A 12181-nucleotide genomic window follows, 5' to 3' on the forward strand; every position below is an offset into this window, starting at 1 on the left:
CAAGACCATCTGCTGACAGGTCCAAGCCCCAGGCAGTGGACTGCAATGCCTGTTAATATTGAAACACTAATAACATTTTGCTGTCTCCACTTCATTTCCCTCTGTCAGAATTGAATATGGAGCAGGTGTGCACAGGGAAGCAGAAAAATTCCTTGGAGAGTTGTAAATTAGCCTGATCCTGGGCTAAGTTCATGGGCATCTCTAAAGAACCCCCTTCCTTCCCAAGGCATTCCATGTGGGATGAAGGGAATCTAAGAGGATCCAAACAGTCTGCAGTGTATCTACATTCCAAGAAAGTATGCCAGCAATTTCAGGCTCAGATTTAAATCTTTATTTATAATAGTTTGCTTTCCTTGTGATCCAATTTCCTCCTAATCAAGAAGGATTTTGTTTCAGTTAACAGCATCAGATGCTGTTGAACTCTGAGTACGCATCTGACAGATTTCTAGATAGAGGATTAAATCATCTCCCAAATTGTTTTAATCTTAGGAGGTAAATGACCTACATGATGAAAAATTGACATCGATATATTTTTTAAAATAAATTTGTTTCATCATCAGAATTAACAGACTTTTATGTTTTTTTTTTATGCTCTTAGACGGCAGCTCTCAATATTGATTAGAGGAAAGGATACAGTTCTATAGTCTATAGAACCGCTGTGTGAAAAGAAATTCTGTTTGTCTTATTTTAAGAAATTATTCAGTGCTGAGTCCTGAGCATTTTTATCTGGTTTAGCACACTTCAGATATGGTTCATTTTCTTTCCACATGACCTATCCATCCAGTCCTTTTTTTAAAACTATATTTCAATCTTTGTTCTGAGAATTGAATGAATGGCTTTTTCTGCAGGAAACTAAAGGCCTGTGAAGGAAGGGTTTGTAATTAAAAACAGAAGGGCGGGTGGGGTTGTTTCTGATAGCATTCACTTATTTTGTCTTTAAATGGTCTTTTTTATTTTTTATTTTATTTTATTTTTTTTAAAAGATTTTATTTATTTATTTGACAGAGATAGAGACAGCCAGCGAGAGAGGGAACACGAGCAGGGGGACTGGGAGAGGAAGAAGCAAGCTCATAGTGGAGGAGCCTGACGTGGGGCTCGATCCCATAACGCCAGGATCACGCCCTGAGCCAAAGGCAGACGCTTAACCGCTGTGCCACCCAGGCGCCCCTAAATGGTCTTTTTTAAAAACAGAGTATTTTTTCAAAATACTTGAAAAGATTTATCCTAATACTAATCTGTGAAATTCAACATGTGTGTAGGTCTTAAAGATTTTAAGTTGGACCAAAATTGTGACCATCATCTTCTCTATCAACATGATCTGTCTATACAACAATTCAAACTTGGGACCGGAAAACCTGGCCCTTGTCTCCCCCTTATCTGGGCCTCAGTTTTCCCATCTGGAAAATAAAGGTTGGATGAAGTGATTCTGAGGTCTGTATTGAATAGAGGTGAAGACAAAAGAAAAAGGGAACTTAGGATCTTTGATAACTAGAATAAAGAGCATGAGTTTTGAATCAGATAGATCTGGGTTTGAATCGCAGGTATTATTAGCTGTAGGAAGTTAGCTTTCATTGCTATAAAATGGGACTTAATTAAGAGCTATATTGAGATTTAAATGAGAACAAGCCTATAATATTCCTAGCACAATTTGTGCCCATATTTTATGCTCCTATAAATGGTAGGACCATATTTTAAGGTCAGGAAGAACATAAGGTTGAGCACATGATCAAATCTAGTAATTTCCACTCTGGCACTTGAGAAGAAAGGGAACGCATATCACTGTCCTTTACCAGCAGAGATGTCCCTCTGCTGTGATGAAACTGGAGACGTCAGGGTTTAAAAAAAGCACACCATCAGGGGAAGGCACCACTTCTTGGCAAGAAAAGTTTAACATAGTTTCCACCATCACCAAACTCTTCCCCACCCCACCCCCACACCCTGCTTCTATTTAAATCTCAGGCAGTCCCCGGGTCCAAACTCATTTCAGCCAGTGCCCAGGCTACCAGCAGAGAAGAGAAGGGTGGCATGGCTCCGGAAGAAAAGGAAAGAGAGAAGGGCCCAGCCAAGCGTGCCCTCTGGAAGGTACGCACAGCCACCCTGGTGATCAACTTGGCCCGAGGTTGGCAGCAGTGGGCAAATGAGAACAGCACCAGGCAGGCCCAAGAGCCCGCAGGCTGGCAGCCAGGAGGGACTCAGGATGCACCCCAAGCTCCTAAGCCAGTGATCTACCCCACTCTCCACCAGAAAGCTCAGAGCACCCCAAAGTCTCTGTCCCAGAAGTCAGAGGGACATGGAGATGAACAAAGCTCAGAGGAAGCCACCGAAGTGTCTCATATCAAAAGGAAAGAGGTGACCAAAACAATTGTCAGCAAAGCTTATGAGAGAGGAGGGGATGTGAGCCACCTGAGCCACCGATACGAGGATGGTGACATGCCTGGAACCGGGCAGCCAGAAAATGACATTGACAGAATCCTCCACAGCCATGGCTCCCCGACGCGGAGGAGAAAATGTGCCAACCTGGTATCTGAGCTGACCAAAGGTTGGAAAGAGATAGAACAGGATGAGCCCAAGTGGAGAAGCGATAGCATTGACACAGAGGACAGCGGCTACGGAGGGGAGACTGAGGAGAGGCCCGAGCAGGATGGAGAGCAGGTTGTCGCCACCAGAATCAAACGCCCCTTGCCTTCCCAGTAAGTGAATGCTCCCCTTCAGCTGCTTATATTGCCTTTGAACCCCAACCAGCCATGGGGACCGAGAGGGCAGGGAAGTGCTCCCAAAGTTAGAATGAGAATCTTAAAAAGCGGGCAGGCGGAGAGGTCCTGTGGGAAAGGCTCGACCCCTGGGCTAAAGGGACAGCACCAAGCTAGGGACCTCTGGGTCCAGGGCCTGTACTCTTCTGTTTCTTCTTTATGTTTTGAACTGAATACTCAAGTTTCAGCCTCAACAAAGACGAAACCACCAGAGAAGGATGTCTGCCTTGGGTAGATTTTAAAAATAAAGTCTAGGATGAGTAGCAAATTGGCTTATTTCTCTGCAGAAAACATGCTTGCTAATAGACTAGGACTGGGCAAACATTTCCCTTGTCTGAATGCAGTCGATAGTATCCTCAGGGGACACATCTACCCACATAGTGTCTGTGGGACACAGGTCTCTATGACCCTGTGAACAGGTGGGAGGCTGCCATCTAACTTCAGGGTAGGCTCTGAAGTTAGACCCAAGTTCAAATTCCAGCTCTGCCCCAACAATAGTTGATAATATTGTACTATACACTTGAAAGTGGCTAAGAGAGTAGATCTTAAATGTTCTCATCTCTCTCTCTCTCTCTCTCACACACACACACACACACACACAAAAACTGGTTATTTTTCTAAGCCCGATTCCTCCTCTGTAAAATGATAGCAAGAGTAACCTTTTGGGATAAATTCTGTTGTATTGGGAGAAGAGATTAAGGCTGTCAAGCACTTAGCACAGTACTTGTTCCATTTGCTACATATATAAAAGCCATTATTATTCACATAGATTCTATTATTTGGCAATTTTTCAAACTTTCAGAAAAGGTTTGTTCTGTTGGTAAACAAAGACAGAAATGCTATTAAAGCTAGGTCATTAAAATACCACAATCCTAAGACATTTAGATGTCAAATACACATACCTAAACACACACACACACACACACACACACACACACACACGCTGAGTCAACCTGATTCATTTATTCAGACAAAAAAATACATATTTTCTTTTAAGACAGTAACTCCACCTCCACATAACAGAAAGTCAGGATATCTCACTCCACAACATATAATGTCAAAATATGTGAAAAGCCTCTGATATGACGAATGCTTACAAACGGTCTCCCTTTGGAGACATTAGGTGTGTAGATGTGGTTTTAAGCTTTATTAAACAATCAGAAAGTAAAGAACAAAACTGATTACCTAATTTGACAAAAAGCTTTCTTACAGTTTGTGACTTTAAAGGTGTTTTGAAAGAATTAGAACTATGACATCACAGGATTTCAAAGCAAATGAAATGGCGAATCTAGATAATTGTAACGACACTTGCGTATTTAATGTGTTCCGGGAACGGCTAACACGCTCTGTCCCTTTTAACTCTCACGATCCTATGAAGCAGGTATTATTATCCCATTTTAGGGAGGAGAGCACTAAAGCTCAGAAGGGAAGTTCACCCAGCAAGTTAGTGACAAAGCTGAGATGTGCCTGTCTCCTAATGCAATGTTTTAAAACCAGACATGGAGCTATCTTTCATGCAGTACCTGAAGGATGTTTGGAGAGATCTGGATTTTTGCTCAACTTACATTAATACAGAAATTCATAATCAGAAATAATTATCCTACCAGGAACTATGGAACCATAGCCTAATTCGGGCCTTATGGATTTGGGATGTGCATGTATGTGTGTGTGTGTGTGTGGGTGGGTGGGTGCATGCTGCCTGCATGGGTGCTTACTAAAAATGGAATAATAGAACCCAACAGAATAAAGATTGAGGATGGCAAATGAAGATCTTCTGTCAGCATGCTTCAGATTGGCTAGAGCTAGGAAGGGGACAACTGGAGACAATCTCCAATGCATATACTGTTCTTGGGCACTTGTCTATGTTTATTCATATGTTTATTCATTTAATCCTCACAATATTCTCATGGGCAGGTATAAGTATTCTCCACATTTGATAGATGGAGGCATAAGACAAAGACATACTAGAAAATTTGGATAAGATTGTACAGCCTATGGCATTTGAACCCAGGCATTCTAGCTCTTGATCCCACTCTCTTCACCACACTCTAAACTGGAAGTGGGGACTCACATACAGGACCCTACTCAGGTTCCTAAAATCAGACATGTACGTGGACACCTTCTCAGTGTGATGGAGAGGTACATAAGCTTTGAATGGGAGACAATTAGGTTTGAATCACAGTTACTTTGGCAAATCCTGTCTCTTTGTCCTCATCTAAAAAAACAGATGTAACCCATAGAGTTATTTTGATATTAATTAATTAATTAGTTGTATGCATTATAATGCAGGAAGCCATTCCTGGTGATCCCAACTGTACAGGACGCTAGGAGATTGGTCCTCAGGGTTGGGGTGGAGGAGTGGGATTAGATCTCTTCCCTTCTTTGGTTCCTTTCTCTCAGTCTTGGAGTACATAGGGTACCAGACTGTCATATGTAGAAACAGCATCGCTTACTGTCAGCAGTAATCCTAGCTGAGCTCAAGAAGCTTCAGCAGAAGCCTGATAGGACTCTCAAGTACTCCTTGAGAAATGAGGGTGACATTCCTGAGTAAGTGAAAGGAGATTTTGCTCATTTATTTTTCATTCTAAGCACCATTCTTTACCCATACCCACCACAAGGGAGAAAATTATGTATCACAGATGTTTAAGTAGAAAGAAAGAGAGGTTTTTTTGGTGGTTAAGACGTTCCATGGATAACAAAAACAAACAAGTCAGGTTTGGTAAAAAGTAGAGATACTCTTTACTAATAGTTTTGCTAACTGGGTTTTACTATGAAAATGGTTTCGGTTTTATGATTTAAAAATATGGAGTGTTTTGATTGCATGGTTACATGACTTGTTTGGTCCAGCTCCGCTAGACAAAAGAAACTGCATCCCTCTCCCATAGAGTAATGGTGCAATATTAAAGTGCCAATCATCCATTCATCCTCTCCAAGTTATATTCAGCAAAAATAATAATAGTTGAGAAAAAGAATGCCATTTTATAGTTAAGGGAATTGACACACAGAGACATTAAGAAATGTATCCAAGTCATAGAGTTACTAGTGACCAAGTTGGGAAGGCTGAGGACAGAGCTTATGTTCTTAACCACTATGCTAGACTGATTCTCTCAGTAGAGAAAGGGCTCAAGAAAACTAAAACGGAAGTCAAAGTGTCAGCTTAATTAATGGAATCCTAATAAAACCCTAAGTGTAAGGTCTGGGTACAACTATATTGAAGGTCTTTGCTAGAAATAGAGGCCAAAGTACAGCTTTCTGCTATTTGACCCCAATTCCAGAGCATGGACTCTGAGGACAGTTACCAATCTGCAAGAAGAATCACAGGCCTGGCTCTCAAACCTGATTAATAACAGACAGAGATAAGTGTGACCCTGTGAATGGCATGCTTCCATTAATCGAGCTGGCTAGACTTCCTGTGGAGATGAGCAAGGAAACCGATGCACAAGGGGCAGATTCTCCTCAACACTTCCCTGGGAAGTTGGAAAGGGTGGCAGAAATTATTTGCTTTACTGACAGAGAAATGTTCGTGGGCGAAGAGGAGAAATGTTCCCTCTATGGGAGAGTCTATGGGGTGGGGCCATGAAAGCAGGTCTCTGCGTTCTTCACGCAGATCCAAGCCTTAGAGCAGACAAGCTCACCTCCGGCCCCGTGACTTTTTGAAGCATCATTTGGTGGTGCAGGTGAAGGCCACCTGCCAGAGTGTTTCCAGTGCCAGTGAACTTGCTTAAGTTTGAAATATACCTTTCAGAATTTTTATTTCCTGTGGGGTTTATTCATACTTAATAATTTACCCACATAATTATTACTCCAAAATGATACAACTATGATACAGTTGGTTCCTGTGTTCTCATTAGATTGCTGAAAAGCCCATTCACATGAGAAAGCAATACTCAAACTGATGCCATTTTTAAAGCAAACAGATAACTAAATTTCAGAATTTCAGTGAATGCATGTACACTTTCCAGTTAGAATGCTTATAATGTCTAGTAGAATTAGTTACTTTGCATGTAATTGGACAGGGGAAATATTTGTTGATGACTATTAGAAAATTTGTTTACTAATAACGAAGACACTAAGAAGGCAAGTTTAGATGAAATATTGCTATCTTAAAGTATGGTGTGATGTCAGTCTTTGAATATTGCTTTGCTTTCTACAAATTTATACTAGACTGTCTTTCTAATGCTCAATCTGAACTATTATTCACATTTTTACTTGAAGATTAAAAAAACAGGATAAACTGGTATATTGTTTCTTATGTTCATTGACCAAGAAGATATTCAAGGTATAAGATTTTCTAATTCTGATTTAAACATGAACTTTCAGGCTTTTTAGAAATTGGAAATACAAAGACAATACAGAATATTTATAAGATAGAGACGATTAAATACTAATTAAGGTAGTTCCTCCTGCTACTTCATTTTTCATAACCAATGTTCTAAGTCTTGCTTATTAGATCAATTCCTTTGCTTTCCTTCTCTCCTATTATTGGGAATTACAACTTGACAATATAACAAATGGACATTAAGATTTAGGAGGAGCTTTTTTAGAAGATAAATGCTTCACTTCCTCAGAGATTTACCAACTCACCAACCTCAACCCTATCCCTAATGACATAGAGTTTCAAAATTCAGGGATTCCAACTTTCTAATGCAAATTAGAGGGAAAAAAAATCCTACATCAAGTAATCAGAGACCCATATAACACACAGTTTAAACAAGTTGCCTTAGGAGGCAAATTCGAATATTTTCCTTTTTTTTTTTTTGCTTCCTTTAAATCGTAAAATCAATATGATACCAACAGGAAAGATAATTTTTTAAAAAATGAAAAAAATCAACTGCCATCTGGATACTAACAATTATCTCCAATTATGCACATGCCACTGATTTCTTCCTCTTGATGTGGGCGCATTTTATATAGTTAGAATTTTACCATATACTCAAATTTGTATTACTCTGATTATTTTCACCAATGCCTTTTAATGTGTATTTATTTTTTTATTATTGAATATTCAATAAGTACCTAAAACAGTGTCTGACACACAGTAGGTGTCGTAAATACTTTAATGAAAAGATGGAAAGTATGCCAAAGTTGCCAGAAGCTCCTTAAAGGGAAGATGTACAGTAGCTCCCCCTCGTCTGTGGGGCATATGTTCTAAGACCACCAGTGAATGCTTGAAACTGCAGAAATTACCAAACTCTCTATCTACTATGTCTTTTCCTATACATATACATCTATGAAAAAGCTTAATTTATAAATTAGGTACAGTAAGAAATTAATCACAATAATAATAGAACAATTATAACACTGTACTATAATAAAAGTTATATGAGTATAGTCTCTCTTTCAAAATATCTTATTGTTCTATACTCTTCCTATGATGGTGTGAGATGATAAAATGCCTATGTGATGAGGGGCGCCTGCGTGGCTCAGTCAGATAAATGTCTGACTCCTGATTTCTACTTGGGTCATGACCTCAGGGTTGGGAGATCAAGCCCCGTGTCAGATTCCATACTAGGCATGGAGCCTGCTTAGGATTCTCTCTCTCCCTCTTCCTCTGCACCTCTCCGCTCATGTGCTCTCTCTCTCTTAAAAGAAAGAAAAAGGAAAAGGAAAAGGGAAAGAAAAAGAAAAAGAAAAAGAAAAAAATGTGTCCATGATGAGATAAAGTGAGGTGAATGATGTAGGCACCGTGATGTAGCTTTGGGCTACTGTTGACCTGATGACTCATGAGAAGGGGGATCATTGGCTTCCAGACTGTGGTTGCCTGTGGGTAATTGAGACCGCGAATAAGGGGGACTCCTGTATTACATTTTATAATATAGGACAGAACTGCAGTCAGTATTTGGGAGACGCAAGTATGAGTTAACAAATTATGCCATTCTTTTCATTTTCTTCTGAGATATTTCAAGTCTCTTCTTTAGCAGGTTGTCCCTGCCTCAAATCAGGTATGAGCTTTGGGTTATGCTGGGATGGCCTTGAGCTCATAATTCAAGGGGACGCCTGTCATGTATTGCCATGGTTCTAAGGGGGAGAAGATGTTGCTGTCATCTGAGAATGAGAGCAAGCAGCCCCTACTCTGGGAAGCTGAACAGGGACAGTCGATGGAGAGGCAGGCGATGGTGAGGACCAGCAGGGCTGAGAAAAATCCATTCCATTTCAGTGGGATATAATTCCTAGCAATTTTCCATATGTATGTGACTTTTAAAAATTGCAATAACTGCGTATACAGTTTTTAATGTGCTTTTTCCCAATTAACTTTGTCATATATTTTTTGTCCACGTGGCTACAAAGAATAGCAGTGTTATACGTATCAGCGTACCCTTAGTTTGAGCTCTGTCATAATAATGAAACTGAACGTTATCAAACGTAGTTTGAACACATAAAACATGGGAATTAGAGAAAGCTTGCCATCTAGTGGCTGTTTTTCCTCTTTTGAAAATGCTAATACAAGTATATGTGTCTCCCTGTCCATGTCTGTGAGATTCCTGTGTTTGGATAACCAGAGCTCAGGAAGTGAGATTGGATAGTAAGGAAGACCGATATCTGGCCTGTAACTGGGTTTTGAATAGAGAATTGCGAGAGTTTGGAAAGGGAGGGCTACTTGGCTAAGGCATACTGCTTACGTCAGCAACTTCAGTGAGGCTTTGCATCTCCAATCCCAGTGCCTCCAGATATGAGGGCACTTGGTGTTGGGGAGAAGGAAGGGTGGGTCGCTTGTGAGGATGAGAAATACAAATTTCTGACTTTCAGATAGTCCAAGAGTTCATGTTTTACTCATGAAGGCAAAGAGACCCAGGAAAAGAGTCTAGGAGACTGGAGATATAGAATAGACAAAGAAATCTTTTAAAAATAAATTTTACCCATTTTAAAATTAGGACTGTACCTTCATGACACCACTGGTCCATACTTTCAAAGCTGTTGGGGTTTTTCTTAAAAGAAGAAAATGCATTGCAAATTGCAAGGACACACACATACATCTGAAACACGACTCCTCTACTTATTGGACACTGTATCTGCATGAGTGACAGCCATCACTGCACAGTGGGAAGAGTATTGACTTTAGCCTCAGACAGTTGGTGTTTGAATACTACCTTTGCCATGGGTTTAGGGCCGTATGTCACAGTAGTTACACACAGGCCTGGTTCAAAACCCAGCACTATCACTTAACAGGTTTGTGACTTGAAGCAAGTTACTTACCACCCTGACCTCAGCTTCCTCATCTGGGAAGACAGAATAGTACCTATCTTATAGATTGGTTATAGGAATATTAATAAAAAGTATTTAGAAGAATGCCAGCACAAAGTATCCAATAAATGTTACTATTGCTAGCAACTGTCTTCTATCTACACAACTTGATATTCCAAAATTTGTGGCACATCATTGATACTAGTATAAATATGCTCTCATCAAAAATTTATATATGAACATATATACATAAGTGAATAATACAATGTATATATGTTAGTATAAGCCTTATTTTTGGGAAATAACTGGTTTCCGAAGTACTATACAAAGTGGTTTCCCTTAATACATTTATGTGATTCCAATTATAAAATGTCATCAACCTGCAACTTTAAGACATACATATTCACATTATATTTGTGTAAAGAAGATTTTTTCTTGAAATAGAGTTTCATATTTTTTTTTATGGTGTACCAAAATGAGAACAATGGTAGTTGTCAACTATTCTCAACTAAAAATAAGAAAAAATGATGTGACTGTTACAATTTTTCTTCTTTCATTTCTAATTTATTGTACTGTGATTATATTTTGTTTATAATGAAAAAAAAATTAGACTTACGTTAAGATGCCTACGTGCAGGAAGTACAAAGAGAAAGCAACACTTGGATGTTAGGAAAAGGAATATCAGTATCTCAATTCTTCACCCTCTCTCCCTTTTAGGGCAAATAGATTCACAGAGAAACTCAGCTGCAAGGCCCAACGGAAATACAGCCAAGTGGACAACCTGAAAGGGAGATGGCAACAATGGGCTGATGAACACATCCAATCCCAGAAGCTCAATCCTTTCAGTGAAGAATTCGATTATCAGCTGGCCATGTCCAACCGCCTACACAAAGGAGATGAAGGCTATGGCCGTCCCAAGGAGGGAACCAAAACAGCGGAAAGGGCCAAGCGGGCTGAGGAGCACATCTACAGAGAGATCATGGACATGTGCTTCATCATCCGCACCATGGCCTGCCGCAGACGAGACGGCAAGATCCAGGTTACTTTTGGAGATCTCTTTGACAGATATGTTCGTATTTCAGATAAAGTAGTGGGCATTCTCATGCGTGCCAGGAAGCATGGGCTGGTTGACTTCGAAGGAGAGATGTTATGGCAAGGCCGAGATGACCATGTTGTGATTACTCTACTCCAGTGAACCTTCAACAACGAAAGCCAGACTTGACCCACTCTTGTCTTAAAGCCAAATGCTAATGTAGTAAACATTAAAATGCAAACTGCTCTGTAATAAGTTAGTAAATATTAAACAATTTTTACATAAATGACTTTCTGGCACTCTATTTCTGAGGAAGTTTGGAGATTTTGAGGAAGCACACACAGTATCAGAAGGCACATAGATACAATAATAGCATAAATATTTGAAATTCTACTTACCCATTAGACAAAAATATTTGGCTATTAATTGCAGAAATTATTATAGATCTTTAAATTAACAATTACTACATCTAAGAAAAATGCTAATTTTAGGTAAACATTAGCAGAACATATTAAGATGTATCATTTTAGGGGAAAGAATTCTGTAAAGTTTAGCAAAACTAAAAATTTTCTAAGAAGTTTGACTACATATGATTTCTATCAAAGTATCACTTACAAAATAAAACATAAGTAAAAAGTATCCAAATAAGATGTTGAAATTGATGAAATTTCTCTGTGAGCTTGGAATTTAAAAGATTTCCAATAGGAGTTAATTGTCCTTTTTGTATGATTTGCAAAACCACATAAAAACAAACATCGCTGGTGTTCTTAAAGCTAAAGGAGAAGGCGGTATGTTTACCTTCACTGTGAAAGTAAAGCACAGATGAGAGATTCAGAATTACCTGTCTTTGTAGGACTTCTTGGAGAAGCTTACTTTTTCTCAAAACCTTAATGAGTCACACTGCTTACATTTATGTCAATATACAATGAAGTAGGAATACAGAAAATTCTACAATGAAGTGGAATACTCAGTGTAGAAGAATCTGATAGAATCATTGGTAAATTAGAAACAGATTCGAGCCATTTTAATTTTCCTGATGCTCTAACAAATTTTATGAAATATCTGAAAGTCATAAAATGGCAGTATTAGTTTTGCCAAAGTGAAAAAAGCTGTTTAATATGATGACAGAGAAGTTTAGTGGGCATTAATCTGTTACTTTTTTTTCCTCAGATTTAATGTGTCTTATAAAATTCTTAAAACAAGCTGAATAAGATGT

General features: G+C 39.1%; 1 protein-coding gene across 1 annotated transcript; it reads left to right on the plus strand.

Moving 5' to 3' along the window:
- Positions 1–1983: 1983 nt before the first annotated feature.
- On the plus strand, positions 1984–11269 carry ABRA (actin binding Rho activating protein). The gene is made up of 2 exons (XM_045805800.2): positions 1984–2690; positions 10650–11269. The coding sequence occupies exons 1-2, from the start codon at positions 2026–2028 to the stop codon at positions 11125–11127; spliced, it is 1143 nt and encodes a 380-aa protein (XP_045661756.2). The 5' UTR covers positions 1984–2025; the 3' UTR covers positions 11128–11269.
- Positions 11270–12181: the final 912 nt, after the last annotated feature.

Source organism: Ursus americanus, chromosome 9 (genome assembly GCF_024610735.1).
Source record: "Ursus americanus isolate L20-20 chromosome 9, mUrsAme1.1.p, whole genome shotgun sequence".
Classification (NCBI taxonomy): Eukaryota; Metazoa; Chordata; class Mammalia; order Carnivora; family Ursidae; genus Ursus; species Ursus americanus.